The sequence below is a fragment of the Acartia tonsa genome, chromosome 5, assembly GCF_053477335.1.
Source record: "Acartia tonsa isolate MP-2025a chromosome 5, ASM5347733v1, whole genome shotgun sequence".
Classification (NCBI taxonomy): domain Eukaryota; kingdom Metazoa; phylum Arthropoda; class Copepoda; order Calanoida; family Acartiidae; genus Acartia; species Acartia tonsa.
This window is the reverse complement of record NC_137264.1, coordinates 52983518-53007696: the sequence shown is the minus strand read 5'-3', so window position 1 is coordinate 53007696 and position 24179 is coordinate 52983518. Positions and strand designations below refer to the sequence as shown.

Below are 24179 nucleotides of genomic sequence, written 5' to 3'. Positions count from 1 at the left end.
TAGAACATACTATACCTGAAAGTCCTGACCAGTTGTGCCTGTCTGCCAGTGGGCCAAGGCATTTCTTCTGCTTGTACATTGAATTGCACCATTAAAAAAAAATATTTATTAAGTCATGTTGGGATAGCCCCATGCAATTGTTAAGCAAAATCAATTTTTAGGCACCCTATGGGGCCTTGAAAACATTTAGTTTGGTTAGCCGGGCCCCTCGGGGCTAACAAAAATGGGTTTAAACTACTAATATCACATTTTAATAACTCGGAAAGCTGTCTATTATACGATGCGATAAGTAACTATTAATAAGATAATAATAGTGAATGAAATAATTGTATATTTCGACATGTTAAAATTAAAATGACTAATGATAATTACAACTTGGTGTAAAATACTTTATAAATAACATTAACAATACAATAGTTAGTTCTAATCTCATAACTGCATATAATAAACTATAATTCTTAATCAATCTGTCCTTGCAATAAACTATACATTGAAATACATAATATTTTAACAATTACATGATACATTTAATAATAATGATTTTCACTTTTATGACATCAAGTTAATATTATTAAAAATTGGAGTTCAATTTATTTTTTAAATATGATACTAAACAAAAAATTAAAAAATCTTAAAAGAAATAAGATAGAGTAAAACAGAAACATTTATCTTAAAAATAAAAAAAAGATTGTACTTTTTACATAATTGGAAAGCAATGTAAAGAGATGTAGTTTGTTTAAGTTAATAAAGTTTAAAAAGAAACAAGCATTTTTAAAGACTTTTTCATGCTTTGTTGGAAATTCTGACAAACAAAAGATTTTTCCCACCATAAATTTTTTTTCGCGCCAAAATGATTTGATAAATCTGGCGCCAAATTTAGAAAGCTTGGTAGCTGTGTCTGAGTGCGTTGCCAGTCTCAAGGTCGACCCAGGAGGTGGCGCCAGCTCCGCGGTAACCAACAGGAGCAAACTTGCGCAGGTAGCAGAACTTGCAGTAGATCTCATTGTCATCACCTATAAATATTTCATATGTTAGTAATGGCAAAAAGGTATTTGTCATCTGTAGCTAAACTATTGGTTATTATACTTTTCTGTCTAATTAAACAAATAATATTTAGACAAATTATATAAATTTCAGGCTATTTGTGTACATATACTTTAAGTAATTACCTATGGCCTTTGCTATAAGTTCATTAATAGTGTTGGGGGGGGGGGGGGGGGAGAGATCGCACCCACCTCTAAATAGTTTAGAAATTTTCCTGGAAACATGTGAATCTCCCCTAAAAGTTGTAGAAAGGTATTTTCCTACTTTAATCATACATATATAGAGAGACCGACATTTTTCTACTTTAGAATTGAAATTTAATTATTCAAAACTATTACAGCAAAGTTAAATAGTTTGATATAGTTTGGAAAAGTGATGATATTTTGATATTATAAATAATGAATGATGAATATACACATGGAGCAATATTACAAGTCACCAATATCACAATTTATGAAAAAACACCCCCTTTTAATTTTCTTGTATATCAGTATTTAATAATTAAAATCTGGACAATAAATACAATTCAGTTTCTAAAAACCCCTTTAAAAATTTCTTACAAATGATTAAATATCTACAATTTGGACATATTTGATAGCCATGGAGAGTTTATTTATAAATTTTTAGTTAAGAATTTTATCTATAGATTATTAGATAAATTGTCAAACTCAGTAATCTGATATAGAAGATAAAGTAAAATTACTTTTTACTGCCTATCCTATCATATAAAGTTGTAAGGCTGTTTATGTCTGAAGCTTAAGATTTCAAAACAACTGTACTGATTCCTTTTTAAGGAAACTTAAATCCGGGTTGGTTTTAGGCTTCTTTTTCAGTCCCCTTTGAATACAGACCCCTAGAAACTAGGGGTTAAGCTAGTGATGTAAAAAAGTTTTTCTTTCATACAGACTAATCCACTTTTAAAAAAAAATATCACAAACAGGAGTTGCTCATATATCTTAATGCTTTTGTGAGGAAATTGCACATATTGTATCTAGGGATATACATATTTCAATATAAAAAGATGATAAAAAGATATCTGAGTATATGTATAAGTCCTGAGTATTATATTGTTTGTAGGCTTGCTCAATATATTTTATTATATCTGTACCATTTTAGATACAATATTTTTAGAAAAAAACATTATTTAAAAAAAAATTTTGCTAAGTTAAAATATTGGAAAGAATACCTTATTCATATAAAAAGGAAAATAAATGAGAAAAAAACAATTTGCCTTTTTTGAAGACTTGAAAATAATATTTTTTTGTGTAAGTTTAAATTCATCTGAGTCCTCTTTCTCATTAAGAAGTTTTGAAATTTTTTTGTGTATTTTAAAGCCACACTCTTTTGACTATGCACTTTTTTTATTGAATAAGTGCAAAAAATTGCACATATTACAGGATTTAACTTTATTAAACTACACATCACTCTTGTTCTAAAAATGTCTTATTATTCTTAAGGAAAATCAATAGTTTTATAATATATGTACGTGGATATTAGGAGCTAAAAACGCACTGATTTATTGGGCAGTTCGTTCATCTAATAGGAGGGGAAATGATTGGGTAAAGAGGTTGGTAGGGGGGGGGGGAGGGGGGGATAGTAATTCTAGAAATTTTTGCAAGTTTTTTTAAAATCTGGTGTAGATCCAGGTAATAGTATACCCATTTGGAAATTATATTTATAATACAAAGTAGCTTGATGTCTAACCGTCCGTCCGTCCGTCTGTCTTTCCGTCTGAAGCTTAAGATCTCAGTAACCGCTGAACCGATTGGACTCTTCTCTTCAGGAAATATACCTACTAGTCCTCTGGTGGTTTTAAGCTATTTTCCTAGGGGGTTGCATACCCAACCCCCCCCAAAAATAAAAAAAATCCTTACTTCCAAATTTTTATATTTTTTTATCTTTGTAAACAAAAATCATCTAAGTAATTTTTTTGTGTCGACGATAATGATTAGGAAGTCATGAAAAGCCAGTCAAAATATTATGCAACCTAATTTTTTTGTGGCTGCATTATTTGCAAAATCATGATTGCATTTTTGCACAGTCTACATCTTTCAATAAGCGTATACATGGAGGAGGGGGGGGGGGTAAATGCCCCCCACCCCCCTAAGTAATGTTACTGGGAGGGGTAACCACCCCGCAGTCAAGGAAAAACTCAAGTGGGATGTAGTCGTTAAAAACTGAAAAGATACAGAATTTTGAGTAACAACAACCTAAAATCCTACCAATTCTTATCCTCCACAAAGGGGTAGTTTCACGAAATGCATTTGAACTTAATTTTGTGATGCTGTACATATTGGTGCAAATAATGGGGACAAATTTCAAATTGTTTTGGCGTATGACGTCATACCCCCATCTCTTTTATAGGGGGTTTCTTTCCTCCTTCCCTTTTCTTTCCCCTCACTTGTGACGTAAATAAACAGCCCCGTCAAATCAATTTAAAAATTGTCCCCATTTTTTGCACCAATACGTACAGCATCTAATTTTGTGAACCGCATATTTTTTCCTAGTTAATGGGTTAAACTACATTTACATTGCATATATTTGAAATAAATTCAATTTTCTACCACGTAGTTTTTAAAATATCAAGACTTGAAAATTGTCTTTTTGTGATATATGCAATTTAAAAAGACGATTTTCAAGTCTTGATATTTTAAAAACTACGTGGTAGAAAATTGAAATTCTTTCAAATGTATGCCATATAAATGTAGTTTGCGGTTCACTAAATTAAGTTCAAATGCATTTCGTGAAACTACCCCTTTTAGAAAGTTAGGATCCTCATCACTTGTTTATGATAAAATTTAAAGATTAGGAGATAGAGAAAAAAGAAAAAAGAAGACAATGAAAGTAGGAGAGGCTTGAAGGGAGTTAGTAAGCAAAAAGGAGATAATGAGAGAAAAAATAGATAGATAAAAGAAAGGAAGAAGGATATAATTAGAGATAGAGACTTAAAGAGAAAATGAACAAGGATGACAACATCCATAAGTAGCGAAGCTCAAAAATTATGAATATATATCGGGAAAAAATTACTATAAAGCAGTGTCATACGATAAACATAAATCTTGGTAATATAGGAAAATCAGGAAACCTAAAATATCACGCAACCTTAAAATTTAAAAATCTAGGAATCGATCTAGCACCGCAATTTATAGACAAATCTTACTGAAGCTTGATAAAGATATGTAGAACATGAGCATATTCAATCCCTGATAATTTCAGCCGCAAAACCTGAATAGGAATCGAGAAAACCATAGAAAACCTAAAAATCTAGAAATCGATCTAGCACCCCAATTAATGGAAAAATCGTAATAAAACTTAAGGAAAATATGTAGAATGTAAAGTTAAGCAATCCCTGAAAATTTCAGACCATTATTTTGGAAAGGAGTTGAGAAAATCACGAAAACATGAAAATGTAGGAATCGATCTAGCACCTCAAATAATAGACAGATGGACAAAACAATGTATAGATTAGATGGGCATAAGTTATAAGAATCTTCACTAAAAATTTCAGCTGTCTATCTTTTATAGGAGCCGAGAAAATCACGTTTCCCCCACTTTGTCTCAGACGGACACACGGACAGACGGACACACGGACAGACGGACGGACATTTCGAATTATAGAGTAGCTTCGCTACTAAAAATGAGAGACAAAGAAAGGGGGAAATACTCATTAACTGGACTGTTATTTGAAGTTTGAGGTAACTAGATGTAAACTAGAGCTAAAGTGGGACAAATGCATTCAAGGGCGTGCACATGATTATGAAGGCACCCAATTAAAAGAAACTTTTAAGGAGGGAGAGAGGGGGGAGAAATGGCACACACAACCTTTCTAATTTTCAAAGGAATGGGGGGTTAGGGGGAAGGTTTAGTGGAAAATATTTGTCTTTTACTTTACTCATACTCCCTGAAGATGATTAGAGTCCCCCAACAGATTATGACGTCATAAGATAGAATACCCAATGAGAGGCCAGTATAAACTGTAATTGACCAATGGTAAAATTTATGCTGGCTCTCATTATTTTATCGTATGACGTCATAATCTGTTGAGGGACTTTATTCATCTTCATACTCCCTTTGTAAAATTTTCTATAAAATAAGTGATGGTGGTGTGGGGGGGGGGGTGAATACCCATTCTAATGCACGCCTATGAATGCATTGTATCAAAAATTAAACTTTTCTCTCAATCAACCATGGATTATTTATAAACAGAAGTTTTATTGATTTTTTAAGTTTATTAACGTTGAATAATTGAATGTCATTTCTAATCTAATTTAGATTTATTGGAAAAATTCGAATATTTACTTTTAAAGCGAAGCTACTAAACAGACAAAGTCCTACTGGCTGGCTATCCGTCACGTACGACAGATTATTTAAAATACAAAAACTACAGGGAAATAGATGTATTTTTAAAAGCTTTTACTGTATTATAATTTAATGTTCTTGTTTTAAGTATAAGATACTTTCGGCGGAAATTTACCTCTATAACTTATTCAAAATACATTTACCCTAAATTATATAACTTTAGAATTACTTTCTAAATGACATTTCAAAGCTTAAAATAAACAGTAAATAAATAAGTCTGGTATTTAAAATTTGTTTGGTTTAGGCAAATTCAAGGTTAAACAATATAAAAAAAGTAGTAAAGTTTATTTTTTCAAAGTAATAATTTATCTAAAAAAATATCCAAACCTTAAAAATCTAATAGGAAAGGATATAGCATCAGAAGAATAACTAGCTTGCACCAACTCTATAAGATAGGTTATACATATTCATGTTTTGTTTTTCTTTTTTTACAAAAAAATATATATTATATATTGACCTTGGCGAAAAAAAGTTTTCTTCTGTTGAAATATATGTCTATTTTGATTAGGGCATATAGAATAAAATTAGATCCCTATTCATACCTTAAGAAATAATATAATTGTTATTTCTTAAAATAGACTTTCAAAAACAAGGATGGAAACATCCATAAAAGCGAAGCTCTGAAATTAAAGGACAAACGAACATTAACTCTTGTAGAGTCTCAGAACTGAATAAGCAGATTATTATTGCATAAGTATAAATAAAATTGTAAGTAAATTTGGTGCAAAACTGCATAAATACATCATATATTTAAGGACATACTTACATTTTTAGGACTTAAATATAGAGATATTTCGCTTATAACATTGTATCTCGTTGTAATAGGAATCAGTATTCCAAAAATCAGATGAATCGGATAATTCTAACATACAAAAATTTGATGTCAAAAAAGTAAAACATAAACATGTTTAAAATGGGCATACGGACATTTTGGTAATGACTATAGAGTTGCTACGCTTTATAAATAGTACCTAACTACTTCAGGAATCACCACACAAAGTTTGAAATCGATAGGATAATTCTAACATGCCTAAATTAACGAAAAGTGCTAACCATGACGGACGGATAGACCTACCCTAATTGTAGAAAAGCTTCGCTTTTAAAAATTGAAAATTATAATATTTTCTACTTTCATTTGATTTCCTTTGGTTTAAATTAATGTTTTGTTTTGTAATGAATGAAAAGTTTGTGGAATAATAAACAAAAGTTTTACATAACCTGTCCCCTAATCCCGGGGAGGGAGGGGACCATTGACTGTTATTCATACAGGTACCCAAAGTTTTTTTTATTTGTTGGCTCTAAACAATGCTTTTATTAAATCTTATAAATATCTTATATGATTAAAATTTGTAGTGTTTAAACTTTTTAACCTACAGAAGGGGTAAATATGTTTTATCATTATTGTGGATGTACATAAATTTATCATTAATTGGCTTATCCCTTTAGATCCATGACTATTTCAGAATTAGAATGAAGTCAGAAATACAAAGAAAGGTCTACTTTAGAGGATTAACGGATGTGTGTACAGCCAACGCCAACTTAGCAACCAATAATAATTATGAAACACACAGCTAGATAAAATCCGCATAAAATCAGACTTTTGATGAATGCTAATTGCAGCATATGTCTTTGATTTTATATAATTGTGTGCCAGGTAGTGGGTTTGTTGCACCCAGGGGCTGCTATTCAGCCAATAAATTCCATTTGAAATTGCCAAAAATTAAATATTTTGTTTAAGTAAAGTTGGAATAAAACTTGTTTATTGGTGTAACTGAAAGGGAAGTGGGTAAGAAGATGGGAGAAAAAAAGGAAGGGGATTAAGGGGAAATTTCACTTAGAATTGTTTGTCAGAATCATATTCCCTTTTCCCTGGTCGCACAAAACCTTTAAAATACCATCTCTTGTATATCAGACTTGATCCGAAAATTCTTTTATAAACAACTTTAACTTTTGTCACAATAACAAAAATAAATTTTCAATTTTTCTCGGGACATAAACATAAATTAAAAGTTTATGAATTTGATTTCAATATCCTTTTTATGTACAAAAGAATAAGATATAATTCTCTAATATTGTAAAATGAAAGTATAGGGGTAATCCTGTAAAGATTTTCACATTTCTCTGATCAAATTGTGGGTTTCCCCCAAATTTTCAGATTACTTCCTCCCCCTAAAATTAAGTAAATATCTATTTAGACCCCCCCCCCCCCCCCCCTGTTCCTAAATTCATAAGAACTACCTACTTTAATCCCTAAAATACACATACCATCATAAATATTGTTAAATGTGAGTTGTTTCTCACAAGCCAGGCAGGTGGCGCATTTCCGATGGTAGCTGCGCCCCTTGCTGAACACCTCCTCGGCAGAGAACACGCCGCCGCCGCACCGCGGGCAGTTCTTCTTCTCGTCCGCCGACTTCAGACTGCTTGTGTTTCTTGCCTTCAGGTCAATGTCGGTTGGTCTGTTCTGTGGCCCGTACTCCTTAGTGTAGCACATCTTACAGTAGATGTTGCCGTCAGGGGCATCATTATTCTTCAGGGAATCGAGCATTGTGTTACAGGTGCAGCATTTAAAGCAGTTCTTGTGATACCACCTTCCGGCAGCTGTAACCATCTTCTCTGCCTCAAACACACGACCCTCGCATTTAGGACAACAGTCCTGATTATCCTTTTCAGCCTTGATAACCCAGGTTTCAATGGTAGCTCTGGCAAGCATATCATCATCATTGTCGTAAAACTTGCTAAGACCTCTGGAACGGCCCATCAGCTTGGTGGCCCTGGATCTGGAGCGGGACTTGGAGCCGAAGGAATAGGCATAGCAGGATTTGCAGTAGATTTCACCATCCGGTCCCTCACAACAGGTCATAGAATCCAGCTTTCTGTTGCATTCAATGCAAGAGAAGCAATTTTTGTGGAAAGGACCAACTTTAGTTGGACATTTTTCTGCCTCAAAAACTTTTCCATCACACCTGGGACACGAGTCCATTTCTCCCTTGCTGCCCATAATTGTTTTAGAATCCATCCATCCCTTGTATTCAGACTTTGACTTGTGGCCAAACTGAACAGCATAGCAGTGCTTGCAGAAGATCTCTCCTTCAGGTCCATTGAGAAAGCCAGCATCCAGGAAAGCATGACATTCAGCGCATGTCATGCAGTGCTTGTGGTAAGCGCCACATTTAGCCACAATTTTCTCTGCCTCAAAAACTTTTCCCTTGCATCTGTAGCAGGCATCTTCGTCAGCTTCATCTGTTGGGAAGATTGTGTTGTCTCCGATAAAGTTCCTGCCGCCAGGACCATAATTCTTCTTGTAACAAACCTTGCAGTACACCTCATCATCTGGACCTTCTATGGCAAGGAAATAATCAAGCTGGTGTTTACATTTGAAGCAGGCAAAGCATTTTTTATGATATAACCCACGTTTAGTAATCATCTTTTCAGCCTCAAAAACTTTTCCATTGCATTTTGGACAACATTCCTTCTCTCCAGAATCTCCAGGTATGATGGAAGTATCCACAGCCAGGGTATATCTTCCAGGCCAGGAAATCTTGTCGCAGCAGATCTTACAATACAGATCATTGTCAGGACCAATGGCGGCCAGGTCAATACTGATCATGCGAGTGCAATTCTTGCAGGTCATACACTTCTTGTGCCACAGCTTACCCTTGATCTCCATTTGTTCTGCTGAGAATACAGCTCCAGCACAACGGGGACACGCAAGTTCATCATTATCAGCCTTGATTTTGGTTGTATCATTATAAGTAAGAGGAACCTCACTTTCTGGGAAAGACTTTTTGAAGCAAAGCTTGCAGAAGATCTCACTGTCCTTCTCGTATACATAATGGATGTCCAAGAAAGGTTTAGTGCACTTGCAGCAAGAGAAGCACTTGTTATGCCAGGCCTTAGTCTTGGACAGCTTACGCTCCATCTCAAATGTTTTTCCCATGCACCTTGGGCAAGTAGAATCATCCTTGTCATCCCCCTTGATCTTAGCTGTATCAGCACCGGTGTGCGGGCGCAATGTCTCTGCCGAGTTTGCGTCAGTCCAGTCGCCGGCGCCAGCCCCACGATACCCCGGAGCACCATACTTGCGAGCATAGCAACTCTTGCAGTAAATATCCCCATCCTTACCGTCGCAGATATCCTTAGTGCCAATATTCTTCTCACAGGTCTTGCACAGGGCGCACTTCTTGTGGTAGCTCTTACCCTTGGACACCACGCGTTCATTGTGGAAGACCTTACCATTGCAGCGGGGGCAGGCGGTGTTATCCCCCTCCCCAGCCATGATAGTTGTGGTGCTAAGATATTTCAACATATCACCACCCGACATTGTGTAGGCAGTGCAGGAGTACTTCTTGTTGTAGCACTGCTTGCAGACAACCTCGCTGTCCGGGGAGTCGCAGGCAATGAACTGGTCCAGCGGCCGCTGGCAGTCCCGACAGCTGAAGCACTTCTTGTGGTACCAGTTGTTCAGGGATACCATCTTCTCAGCAGGATACACCTACACAATACAATAATCAATAATCATGAAGAAAGTGTTAAACTTTTTTTAAAAAGAGGGAAAAGACAAGAGTTAGTTACGTTTTTTCCTAAAAATATTTAGTACTAAATCCTAATAGAAGAATATCAGATAAGCAGGGGTAAAAACAGTGGAAGAAAATGATAATATATTAAAAATCTAAAACCTAAGATTAGATATATATATATATATATATATTGTGCAGCAATTTAAAAAAAAATTTGAAAAAAATGTTAATAGCTTAATGATTATAATCATTATTATCCAAAATGATTTTTTCTCAAACTCTATTAACCCTTAACTGTAGGAACCGGGGAGAGGGAGCTAGACTATTGGGAGCTTACTTACCATTCCATTGCACCTGGGGCACGCCCTATCATTCTCCTTGCCCTGGATAACATTGGTGGCAACGGCTGACTCCTCGTAGAATCTTGGCTTGCTGCTGCCACGCAGCCTTTTATAGCACACGCGACAGTAGATCTAAAGTAATACTTATTACATGAATAGTAAACATACAAGGATGACAACATCCATAAAAGCGAAGCACTGAAACGGTAGGACAAACGGATATGAACACTTATATAGTGTCAGAACTGAATAATCAGAAATAAATGTATAAGAGTCGAAGCAAAATTGTAAGTAAATTTGTTGAAAAACTGCTTTATACAGGATAATGTTTATGGACATACTTAAATATTTAGGACTTGATTATAGAGTTGCTTCGCTTATAACATTATACTTTGTTGTCCCAGGAATCAATTTACCAAAAATCAGATCAATCGGATGATTAGATCACATAAATATTTGTTGTTAAAAAAGTAAAAAAATCAACATCGTAAAAATGGACGTAAATTTTGGTAATGATTATAGAGTTGCTGCGCTTTCTAAATCGTACCTAACTACTAAAGGTATCACCATGCAAAATTTTAAATCGATTCTAAATGTCTAAATTAACGAAAAAAGATATCCTTTACGGACGGACGGACCGACCGTAATTATAGAAAAGCTTCGCTTTTAACAAATGGACATCATACTTTTTCATAGAAAGAATAGATATTAAATTCTATTTCTCTTAGTCAAAAACTAAAAAGTTGAAAAAAATGGTCAAGATACCCAAATTTCATGAAAAAACGAATTTTTGAAGACTATTATTATTATTATTTCAGGAAGAAGCACTGAAAAGTGTCAAGTGTGACGTCATAAAAATACATCTATATCTATCTCCTTTTTATACGTACTTTTATGACGTCATACACGACACTTTCAAGCGGTTCTTTCAAGAGCTAATTGTGAAAGCAGTGACATTTTGATAATTAGTGGAAAACTATGTCCCTTTTATTTGTTTCTTTACTTTTCTCCATGTAAGTTGTTTTTCTTTCAAATATTTATGTAGCCCTTTCTTTGAAAGATGGGTATCCTACGTGATAAGTGTACCTTGTTGTCAGGGCCATCGCAGACGCTGGTTGAATCAAGAGGCTGGGAACAGAAAGAACAACGGAAGCAATGCCTAAACAGATGGATTATTGATACACCTTTAAACAAATAGAAACAAGGATGACAACATCCATAGGTGGCTAAGCACAAAAAAATGGATGGATAAACCAGCGTTGCGGAGCCGTTTGATTTTGGTGCGGCTCTGGTTCCGGCTCCGCGGAGCCGTCTGTGAAAATGGCGGCTCCGGCTACGGATTTGGCTCCGGCTCCGACCTAAAATCAAGAAAAACTCAACATATTTTTTTCCCACGTCTATCTTTGACTTTTTAAGGTTTTAAAAGTTCAATTTTTGATAAAAATGGACTTGAAAAACTTATAGGGGTCATTTGTACATGACAAAACAGAGTCACCAAATTATAATTAATAAAAGATCTCTTTATTTAGCTAGTCCGGAGCCGGAGCCGTTTTTTAACAAAAATTACGGCTCCGGCTCCAGCAAAATATGGCGGCTCCACGGCTCCCGGCTCCGGCTCTGGCTCCGGCTCCGCAACACTGGGATAAACAAACAATGAGCAGATATTCAGTTGTTTTATAAAAGAGAGGGAGAGGGAAAATATTAAGATACAGAAAGGGAAATCACGAAACCTTTACATATCAGTGTACATAAAAAGAGCAGTCTATATTAAATAGCATCTGAAAAGTTTAAATTATCACCATATAGTCATGGACGGACGGACATAGTAAAATCTGGAGTAGTGATGCTACAAAATAAAAGATATAAGGGAAAAGTTAAGGACACTGTGAAAAAAAAACAAAAAAATGTAGGTAATTTTTCAAAATATAGAATTGAAAATTATAATTTCATTGGACAATTTTAAAACAATGAAATAGGAAGTTTTATTCAAAGGCCTAGTCTTTTTTAGTCATAAAGCTGATTTAAGCATTAAAAGAAAAAAATTAAATGGATTTAAACATTCATGAAACTTATAAATTCAAAATTTGAGGAAAAATTGTGTAGACATATGTTTTGCATTTGTGGATTGCATTTACATAAATCGGTACTACACCTGAAAGCTTTATTTGACCACGTAACCACCATTTCAGCTGTTTACTTGGGGAGGAAAGGGGGAAGCTTAGGGAAAGGATAAAAAGTAAATAAAGGTTTTCATAAGATAAATGTATTTTTAAAGATTTGAATGATCAAAAATTTCTAAGATTTCGAAAGGGACAAGGACGTCCATGCTTTATTTATAAGATAAATGTATTTTTTAAAGATTTGAATGATCAAAAATTTCTAAGATTTCCAAAGGGACAATTAAGGACGTCCATGCTTTTTTGAGTAGGTTAAAATAAGGAGTTTCAATAGTTTAAATGAGGCAATCTAATGTATTATTGAAAATTTAGGGGGAAAATATTCTTCACCCTTCCCCCCCTTGGACGTATGTGACAAGGGGCCTACACGTATATTCCTTGTTTCCAACTTACCTAACCTAACCCAGTTAGACCAAAACTTTCTGATTTATATGCGTTTTCAAAAATCTGGGGGAGGTTGTGTGGTACACTATTATATGTTTCTAGGACTTTCACCCAATAAATCATTCATAACATAACACACTTTCTGCCCAATACCAATATATGAATTTAGAATTTCTACACACCTATTTACATTTTTATGTGATAATTTCAAAAGAGTATATATTACTTGACTGATATTTTTTTAAAATTTTGAAAACAAGAGAATATTGAGCTCCTAGATTTAAAATTGTTTATTAACTTTATGTTTTAATTTTCCCTATAATTATAAGACAAATGCAGCTGCCAATAGCCGCTTTACCTGTGATAGAATCCGCTGGCTGCTACCATCTTCTCAGCTGCAAATACTTTGCCTTTGCATCTGCAAGATTAAATTATAAATATTAGATTTAGAAAAATCCATTGAAATTAACATTCATGTTAGATTGTATATCACTCCTAAAAATGATGTCTTTGTGTGTCTGTCCGTCTGTATCAAAGTATCTTGATGATCGCTGAACAGATATGGTTCTCTTTACAATGTAGCACCTAATTAGTCTATTTTTGGGGAGTGTACCACAACTCTTTAAAGATAAATCTCCCCTGGAAAAAAAACCGTCCCCAAAAAAGAATTTTTTACTTTGTCTTTTTAAAACTAAAATGCAAAGTTTAGGATCGACTATACCACACCCCTTCCCTATGGCAAGTATTCATCTCTCCTAGTCCTAGGACAAGAACCCGCTATCATAGACCTACCTAGGGCAAGTGCCCAGCTCTCCCTCGCCAGGTATGGGAGTTGTGTCCAGTGGCATTGACTTACCTAGGGCAAGTACCTAGCTCTCCCTCGCCAGGTATAGAAGTTGTGTCCAGTGGCATTGACTTGGTCTTGGCCTTCTTGCCGTGGATCCTCTCGTAGCAGAACAGGCAGTAGATCTCGTTGTCTGGTCCATTTGCAAAGTTCCTAATTGTAACATTGATGGATATTTCCCTCAAAGTGCCTTGTTGAGCACAGAAACCCCACACTTTTTAAAAATTAATTGAAACTAAGGTTAGTGGGGTAGTTTTTTGTGTTTGTCAGGTTAGGTTAGGTTATGGACTAGGAAGCCCTGAGAAACGGGTAAACCTTAACAGACAATTTAAGGGAAAGCACCGTTCGTAAGACAAAACAAATAATTAAACCTTTAATTATTCATTTACAATCAGCTAAAATGTCATAATAGTTATTTCATGCATCGTTTTATAAACGGCTTTCCGCGGATATAGAATGTACAATTATACGATTAAAAATAATTTTATTAGCTCCGAAGTGCCGAAGGCACCGGCTAAAAAACTGGTTTTAATCTTATGATTGTACATTTTTATATTCGTAGAAAGCTGGATATAATACGATGCTAGACATAGTTTTTTCGTATGGATGAGAACCGGTTCCTATCCACCGGATTCGAATGAAAACGAGAAAGACAATTAATTTTTCATAACCTTTAACAGTTAGGGAGTTAAATCCATTTTTATAGAAGCAGAAATATAATCTATGATAATGATTTGGACCCTCTAAAACTGTAATCTACCTTCCACTTTCCCCTCTCTTGGTGAAGATATCTTCAACGCCGATACGATTTTTGAAATGTAAGATTCCACTTTCCCCTCTCTTAATGAAGATATCTTCAACGCCGATACGATTTTTGAAATTTAAGATTCCACTTTTGCCTCTCTTGGTGAAGATATCTTCAACAAGAGAGACAAAAGTGGGATCTTATATTTCAAAAATCGTATCGGCGTTGAAGATATCTTCACCAAGAGAGGGGAAAGTGGAAGGGTAGATTACAGTTTTAGAGGGTCCAAACCATAATCATAGATTATATTTCTGCTTCTATAAAAATGGATTCAACTCCCTAACTGTTTAATAACAAAGTTTAATAAATTTAAAATGTTAATGAAAGATTGACATTAAACAACAAATAAATATAATTTCTCTGAAAACAGGGAGGAATAGGATAATGATATAATGATAATCTACAACCATTTCTATCCCTCAAATTTACCACTTCCCAAGGTAGAATAATATTTATTAATTATAACGGATGATTTGATTATGTAAACGGCATATCCCCACATAATAGAGAGAGGGGACACAAGGCTTTTTATGAAACTAGTCCCCAAACTTTTTAAATAACGTTTTCTATTCGTTGACTTTACAACTTTGGGGAAATTTGATTAGCTGGTTCATTAAGTTAAATGTCCAAACTTTTCAGCCACTAATTGTAAACATGGGGGATGTTGTACATCAATTTATCGACCATTGTCTTATCCTTTTAAATCCCTTTCATATCCCGCAGTATGCCTGGTATCAAAACAAGTAAATCTGTTTTTAATAAATTTCACTTTGTGCATTATGTTATATTAACTGGTATATACTGATATTATTATCATACTTGTAACTAGGCAATAATTTAGAAATAAAGACTCCATAGATAAAATGAAAAGTAATGATAGTTAAAAAGGGAAAATTGATTAAAATGATAAGAAAAAAAAGCTCCAAATATTTATATATAATATAGCATAACATGCGTATTACATAATTCCTTTGATATACGTTTTTTTGTGCTTTAAGACCCTGCTAGCCACTGAATCGATAACTTTTTTTCATTTTAGGGAGTCAGTTTCAGGTATTTCTTCTGCCCCCCCCCCCCCCTATTCAAGTAAATGCAATGGGTGAAACAACCAGTGATACATTATGAAACAAGTATGAAACAGAAAACGCTTGCAGTAGCCCTATTTGCGAAATGTATTGTCCTTACAATATGGGATATTTAATAAAATTTTGCTCAATCTACTAATTCAATTTACAAACAAAAAATTGTTTAGCGCTGAGATTTCTGTTTTAACAACCATAAGACAATTATTGATTTTACAACATTTGTCTGTAAATCCTAACTATGCATTGGGGGGGGGGGGGCATTTTGAAGCAAATGTATTCCCCCTACTTTTAATTTACTTTGGACTTATATATTCCTGATAACGCGTGCAAGATATTTTGTCGCAACAAAAATTAAATTATGAAAAATTTTCTAAATTTTTCCATACAGTATAAACTTTGCAGTGTCTAGACCTAACATTGATAAAATTTAGGGATATTACGAATTTTTAGATTTATTGACCGCAGCTTAAAGGACAAAGGGGACTATACACGAACGAGAGCAAGTAATTTTAAGCACCTTCCAGAATTGATTCAAAATGTTATTGACGTGAATATACTAGGGTTATGTTTAATATCGTTATATCAATTTCAAAAAATAAGTTTCACCATAATTTTCTATGAATAAAACTTTGAAATGTTAGGCATTTTTAAATGAAATATCATCAAATGTTTTGTTGAGTTTAACAGTTCAAATAAAAAAAACACACCAAAACATAATCAAATGCTGCAAATTACGAAAGTACACTAATAAAACTGTTAACAATATTACAAGTTACTATCCCTTTATCTAAATTAACACTTTTCATAAAAAAGTTTACTTTTGTGTCACAGCAGTTTGAACTCAACAAAACATTCGATGATATATAGTAAAAAAAATCTAACATTTAAAAGCTTTCTTTCATATAAAACCATGGTGAAACTTATTTTCTAAAATTGATATAACGATATTAATCACAACCCATACTAGGGTTGTGATTAATATCGTTATATCAATTTTAGAAAATTCACGTAAAAAAACATTTAAATCACTGCTGGAAGGTGCTTAGAATCAATTGCTATCGTTCGTGGATAGTCCCCTTTAGGAAGGGATATACCACATACAAAAAAATCAGATTAAACGAGTAATTTTAAAGTGGTATAGAATGGTAATCTTTTGCAGACCAATGATTTAACCATAATGATTCCCTTTTCTGATAACCTGAAAAAATTAATAATTCTTGTATAAGATTTAAATAAGATAATCACCACAATCCTAAAACCTCTAAAATTATTCCTTAGTAACTAAACTTTATTTAAGGCCTTGCTATCAATGAGATTTTTAAAAATTTCATAATTGTACCCAAGCAATGTGCTGTTAGTTACATAGTTTATACATGCAACACATGTTCTATAAAGCTTCACTTCTCCATTATGTATGTACTAGCGGCTACGCCCCTAGAGGCCTCTAGGGGCACTTGAGGAGAGGAGAGTGGAATTTGATAACCCAATTTCTTATTTTAGATTTTAAAAGAAAAAGTTTTTTAAAAATTTTGGGGGGGTCGAAAATTTTTTTTTTTTTTGGGGGGGGTGGGTGCCCTCCCCCTTAATTTTATTTTTAGTAAAAAAAATAAAAAAATTAAATTTTTGCGAGGGGGATTTTTCATTTTTTTTTGGGGGGGGGTGGGGGTGTCCCAACCCCCAAGAAAATAGTTATAAACCTTCCCGGGACCTATGAGAAGCTACCCTGTTAAGGAGAACCCGATCGGTCCAGTGGTTAGCGAGATCCTTCAGTACAAACAAACACACAAACATCATGTTATTTTATTATAAGGATGGATGTATGTATTGTCACTGTATGTATATCTGTATCTGTCTGCCTGTATGTAATGTTTTATCTCTAGTTGTTTGTAGAGTAAATTTAGAATTTCTTGAATGGGGTATTCCTGTCCAGTTTTTTTGTTTAATATCTTTGTATTAATGCAATCTTAGGTTTTGTCTTCTATAATTAGGAACAAATTTACATATCCTTATACTAAAGTAACAGGATGTTTGTTTGTCTGTGTGCCTGAACAGAAGGATATCGCTAACCGCTGGACCAATCGGGTTCTCCTTAACAGGGTAGATTCTCATAGGTCCTTGGAAGGTTTATAACTATTTTGGGGGAGGGTACCACGACCCTCCCAAGAGAAATCGCAATAAATCGAAAATTTGAAATATTCCTGCCGCATAGTGTCGCTAGCGTATGAATGTCTCAACGTAGCGTAGTGGCGCTGCGAAGAGACATGAATTTAACAGCTGATTGACCATTGACAAATTATTTCTCAAATTAGATATTTAAAATAAAATAAAAACATTTGAATGCCACTAGAGGCCTCTAGGGCCGTAGCCGCTAGTCAGTTATAACTTTTGTACCTTTATGTTATAGGTTCGAATTAGACATGATTGGGAAATGCGCAAAGTGTCTAGTGTGACGTAATAAAAAACGTCTATTATCCATCTCTCTTTTAGATGTTTTCTTTCCCACTTCTCCTGTCATCCTTCCCATATTTTCCATGAATTTTCCATGATCGTATTGAAAATTTTTTATGCTTGATAATCATTTTTTTTAAATGGCCAGTATTTCCTTCGTTTGTTCAGAAACATGTATCCTTGTTAGAGCACATGTTAAATAAAAAGTTAGGGATGAGAAAAAGTGATTTATAAATATAATTATAAAACTATGTGTTTATATAAAAGCTCATATTTTTTATGTGAATGAAACTTGATTAAAAAATAATTAATTTGTTTTCGAGTATGGATTCTATATCCAGTGAAATAGAACCGGTTCTCAACAATACTGAAAAATCATGTATAGCATAGAATCATACAAAATTTTCCAAGAATATTGAAATAAAAAAGCACAAAAGTAATTTTGTTAGACCGGGACTTCGGCCCCTTGGAGCTAACAAAATTGGTTTTAATCTTATATTTTTTCATCTTAATATCAACAGAAAGCAGTCTATAATAAATAACTATTATATAATAAAGTTGGATAGTAAATAACATTAGCTGCCGCATCATCTAAAGTAGAAAACAGCTTTTAGTAAAATAATACACAGCCGCAACCAGAGAGCTATTATTATTAAATTTTTTTAATGATCCGCACCTACCCACAAAAAATACATAAAATAAACGTCTTTGAGCCCCTGTTGCTAAGAGTTAATACTATTTTTTATGATTTGATGATTAATTTTTAACTTTTTAAGGTTAATATAATTACATAAAAATGTACTAAGAAGATTTGTTAAAACATACAAATTAATTTGCAAAAAAATTTTACCACGAAGAATTTTGGAACGTGCATCAGAAGAAAAGCGTTTGATTACATTTTTCTAACAATTTTTTCATTGTTTCGATATTAGTAACCATTACAGCGTGTTATTGTTCAATATAATGCTTATGTGGTAATACGACACCCAGACGGACAGGCAGTTTACAGAGTTGCTTCGCTGTGACTTATGATAACAAACCCCCTGCACTAATCTTATTATATCACCATCTATCTCATGACCGCTGTTGACCCCGCAACCCAGCGGTCAAACTGGCCTGCCTAAATGTGGGGAGGGGACTCAAACATGCAACTATCACGCGTCCCTCACGCGCTTATATAACCGGGAGGCGCTGCCTCCCATTTTACCACCGCTGCCCCCACAGCCTGTCTACCGCCGGGAGCTAAGCCCTAGCGTCCCACACCCCCTTCAAACCTAACCATTGTTATAATCTGTTGTATATATATAGTAAACATTGCTTGTAAATATTATTCAGTTAAATATATAATTTCTGTATGATTGAATCCTGCTTGTTTGTTTTGGTAGAATAATTAAAGGCTAGGGCTCGTTGAACTCGAACTCGTTACCCTGTGGGCCGAGAACGCTCGGCTTACCAGACTTACAATGCTTCCCAAGAAGTACTGAAAAAAGTTTAAAATCCAAAGAAATGTTTTACCTCGGGTCCATTTGAGTCTTACATTCCAGACAAGTGAAGCACTTCCTAAAATATAAGAAGGAGTGGACTTTAGCAATTAAACTGAGCTGAATCTTTAAATCATTTTGATGGTGCGCTAAATCGGGGCGCGCCGAATTTCAGCTAATCACAGCGCGGCATATCATATAATGCTAAGCTGTGATTGGCTGAAATTCGGCGCGCCCCGATTTAGCGCACCATCAAAATTATTTAAAGATTCAGCTCTGATCTACGCCTCGTTTTTCTTGTCAATAACGATACAATATTAATTGCAGAAGTGGGATTAACGGGTATAGTCCCTATCGTGGCAACGCTCCTTAATGGGCGATTCTTCGTTTTTTTCACAATAGGTTTTCTCCTATTTGTAGCCCCTGCGGGGCCAATTGCATAAACCTGTGGGGCAATCACCTAACCTAACCTAAAATAACCTATCAAAAGCCATTTTAAAAATACGACGAATCGCCCCTTAAGGGTCGTTGCCACGAAAGGGACTATTCTCGGATTAACTTATCAATATGCTAATTTTCTAAGTAGAATATTAATCTTATCTATAAAAGATATTTTGGGGGAATATTTTTGTCCAGGGGCGATTTCGCTTGGAAGGGTGGAGAGGTCCTATCCCAGAATATTTACATACTCAAATATGTTCAATAAATAAGAATTTATGTACCTGTGATAGCTTCCAGGCTTGGCAATCTGTTTCTCAGCCTCAAAAACTTTTCCATGGCAACGTGGGCAAACATCAGGCTCACCATCTTGGCCCTAAAATATCATTATTATTATTTGATTCTTTATTTGTCTTTATTTTGCGTATACCATCAAAGAATTGATCCGGAAAAAAATCACGAAACCTATACGATATTTACAGCTGTCGTTCGTGGGCAACACATTGTAGTGTGGTAGGCCGACAGACTATCGTTTTACCGAGAAGTTTTGCTGCAAGTTAAAATTAGATACCCTATCAATATTTCATCTACTCACAATGGCCATTGTTATCGGCAAATTCTAGCGGCGGATTAGCAAACGGTCAATTCTTACCAGCACTGCTGCCTTCCCTTTCTTCGGCTACACCAGTTCACCCCCTCAGATGACCTACCCTTCTCCCTTTCACCTGGATGAATCACCACCTCTAATCTGCACCCCCTCTAACCTCCTACCCAATTTATCCATCTATCTCTGTAATCTGTATATATAAACTGCATTTTTGTTATCATAATTAGTTCTAAATAAATCTTCAATCCTTTTAACACTTGAAGTACCTTTCTGGATAGAACCATCGAGCTAGGGGCTCTGTCGGGAACTTACGCCGTCTCGTAAGGGGTTAAAACACTTCACCCCTATTACAGTAGAATTGACAACCTTTTTATCTGCCCCCCAAATATTATTTTACATTTATTTCGCTATACAATATTCCTACACCAAAATGGCCAGTAGTGATAATTATCGGCTACAGCTATTGATTTTTCATCTTGGCTGCGTCTTGAGATATAAGATAAAACGTTTGACTTAGCTGTAGTTCTAAATTGTTATGTTTCCGACGGCAATAGATTGAAAAGCTACGCCTAAGAAACTTTGCCATAATCATTAATTGATTCGGTACTTGCTTACATGTGGTAGACTGGAGCACCGAAACCCCCCCCCCCCCGCTTAGTTTTGACAAAAATCAAAAAAAAGGGGGGGGGGGGAGTTTTTTAATGTCTGGAAAACGGCAAGGAGGAAAAAAGCACGGCAAGGCAAAGACTTAAACCCCCCCCTTAATTTTGAAGAAAATCAAAAATAAGGGGGGGGGGTAGTTTTTTTACTGTACAACACGCCAGAAAGTTGAGTGAGGTACTGTCCCCATGAAAACACATCTGATATATTCTCCTTAAGACTACCTGTTCAGGGATACATCAATTACTAAAATCAGTCAATAAATAAGGAAATTATGCTCCAAAACATGAATATCCCTGTTATAAGGTTTCCCCTCTGGTATACTGGATTTACTTGATTTACCTCACTCAACTTTCTGGCATGTTGTACAGTGAAAAAACTACCCCCCCCTTATTTTTGATTTTCTTCAAAATTAAGGGGGGGGGGGGTTAAGTCGTTGCCTTGCCTTGCTTTTTTCCTCCTTGCCGTTTTCCAGACATTAAAAAATTACCCCCCCCCCCTTATTTTTGATTTTTGTCAAAACTAAGCGGGGGGGGGGGTTTCGGTGCTCCGGTCTTCACATGTAAGCAAGCACCATTAACTCATTGTTTTACAAAAATAATTAAACATTAATTAATTATTTAATTTCCTGTAAAAATATTTCCAATATATGTCTTCGAAACCGATTAACATTTGCTAATTAAGAACCGGTTCTCAGCCACAATGAAAAATCATGTATAGCATGTTCATTACAATTTTCAACTAAGAAAAAAAATCATGAAATTAATACCAGTTTTGTTAGCCCGGGATTTCGGTCCCAGGGAGCGTTAGACATTGATAAAGGCAAAAAAGAGTTAATAAAAGTAGCATCTCCACATTTAACTATTTTAATTTTATGCCATATAATCATAATTAATTGTCGTGTTAATTGTATGTCAATATAAAGATTCCAGTATGAACAGGATTTTATACTCAATTTTTCATCATTTTTAAATTAAAAGCGAAGCTTTTCTCTAATTATGGTCGGCCCGTCCGTTCGAGATAGAAAGCTTTTTTCGTTAATTTAGGCATGTTAGAATTGTCTATTTCAAACTTTGCATGGTCATTCCTGTAGTAGTTTGGTACGATTTAGAAAGCGTAGCAACTCTATAATCATTACCAGAATGTCCGTACGTCCATTTTAAACATGTTCATTTTTCTACTTTTTTAACAACAAATTTTTATGTGATCTAATTATCCGTTTGATTTGATTTTTGGTATATAGATTCCTAGGACAACAAAGTACAATATTATAAGCGAAGCAACTCTATAATCAAGTCATAAAAATGTAAGTATGTCCATAAACATTATCCTGTATCAAGCACATGGGCGTTCAAGCTTTTTTATTTGGGGAAGGTAAAATTTTGAAAATAAAATCACCCCATTACCCCCCTCGCTTGGACGTCTATGATCAAGCAGTTTTTCAACAATTTTACTTACAATTCTGCTTCGACTTCTATATTCTGATTATTCAGTTCTGACACTATACAAGTATTAATGTCCGTCGCGTTTGTCCTACTATTTCAGTTCTTTGCTTTTATGGATGTTGTCATCCTTGTTGTTTCATAATTGTGTTTATAGAGCTTGCAAACAGCTTCGTTTTTTTTTCAGCAATAAAAGGCTGGAGATTGTTAATTTTTTTCAATGCGGTTGGCAAAAAAAAGTGCAGCTACGATTAAATCTATGGCTTTCAACCGCCTTTTTTGAAGGATTCTTGAAAATAATATCTGTTAAAATGTAGGTATACGCCTGACGAGTTTTTAAATTTCGTTAGATTTAGCTAAAAATGGACAATAAACAAACTTTTAAAAAATACAGACTACTTATTTGCAATTAATTTTTTTTTTTTCATCATTAACAATGATCATAAACAAAAAATCGCTGTATTCCTGGTCTAAGCCCCTCCTCTACACTTTGTACTAAAATTAAACAATATCCTGGTATAATATTTTATAATATTTTTATTCAATTTTGCAAAATAAACATCTGCGGTTATAGGTTTGGTGGTTAGGAGTGTACTGCACAATTATGTACTGTGTAACCTTTTTACATGATATTCAACCATTCTTTAAAGGGTTGTCAAAAATGAAATAATAGTTATTTCTCGCATGGTATTATAAACAGCTTTCCGCGTATATAGAATGTGCAATTATAAGATTAAAACCAGTTTTTTTTAGCCCTGAGGTGCCGAACGCCCAGGCTAAAAAAAATGGTTTTAATCTTATGATTGTACATATTCATATTCATAGAAAGCTGGATATAATACAATGCTAGACATAGTTTTTCCGTATGGATTAGAACCGGTTCCTATCCACCGGATTCGAATGAATACTAGAAAATGTTTGATTATTTTTCTTTTGTAGGGTTTGTTATATACATTAAGCTTGGTCTGCTAGCATAAAATATAGCAAATATCGGCATTCATGCGCTCTCTCCACCAAAAGGCTAAAAAATCATCCAAGAATAGAAACGTTGCGTTAGTTCTACCCCAAAAATGGAAGATATTCATCGATTAACCATTATTTAGATTTGGAGCTGTAGTTTCATCATCAATAGCAAATAATTGGCCAGTAGAACAGGCAAACTTAAGTTACAAAGTAGCTCCGCTATTAAAAATAGTTGTTGTACAATTTGTTAAAAAATTTGTGTTCTGATAATATTTTTATATTGAAAGCATTATGTTGTCATATTGAAAGTAACACTTCCTTCCCCTTTTTAACACGTCCAAGGGCGTACAAGCTTTTTTATTTGGAGGATGGTAAAATTTTTCTACCCCCACAAAATTTTTACCCCGAGGGTAAAATTGCCTTTGGGGGGGGGGAGGTAATTATACCCCCTGAAATCAGTTGAGAGGGTTAAATACCGCCCATAATATGTTGGGGGGGGGGGGGTTCACCCCTTTACCACCCCCCCCTTGGACGTCTTAAACACAAGGACGATTATTTCCAATAGTAGCTGTTCGAGCATA

At 34.6% G+C, this 24179-nt stretch overlaps 1 protein-coding gene across 1 annotated transcript in view; it reads right to left on the bottom strand.

Moving 5' to 3' along the window:
• Window positions 1–314: 314 nt before the first annotated feature.
• LOC145319826 (uncharacterized) overlaps window positions 315–24179 on the bottom strand; it is a 55181-nt gene continuing 31316 nt past the window's right edge. Inside the window, exons 11-18 of the mRNA XM_080162191.1 lie at window positions 20211–20302; window positions 19523–19567; window positions 13682–13822; window positions 13184–13243; window positions 11351–11423; window positions 10265–10396; window positions 7669–9898; window positions 315–1013 (exon numbers count right to left, since the gene is read on the bottom strand). Coding sequence (XP_080018317.1) covers window positions 877–1013; window positions 7669–9898; window positions 10265–10396; window positions 11351–11423; window positions 13184–13243; window positions 13682–13822; window positions 19523–19567; window positions 20211–20302 — 2910 coding nt within the window. The 3' untranslated portion in view covers window positions 315–876. The remainder of the gene's footprint in view (window positions 1014–7668; window positions 9899–10264; window positions 10397–11350; window positions 11424–13183; window positions 13244–13681; window positions 13823–19522; window positions 19568–20210; window positions 20303–24179) is intronic.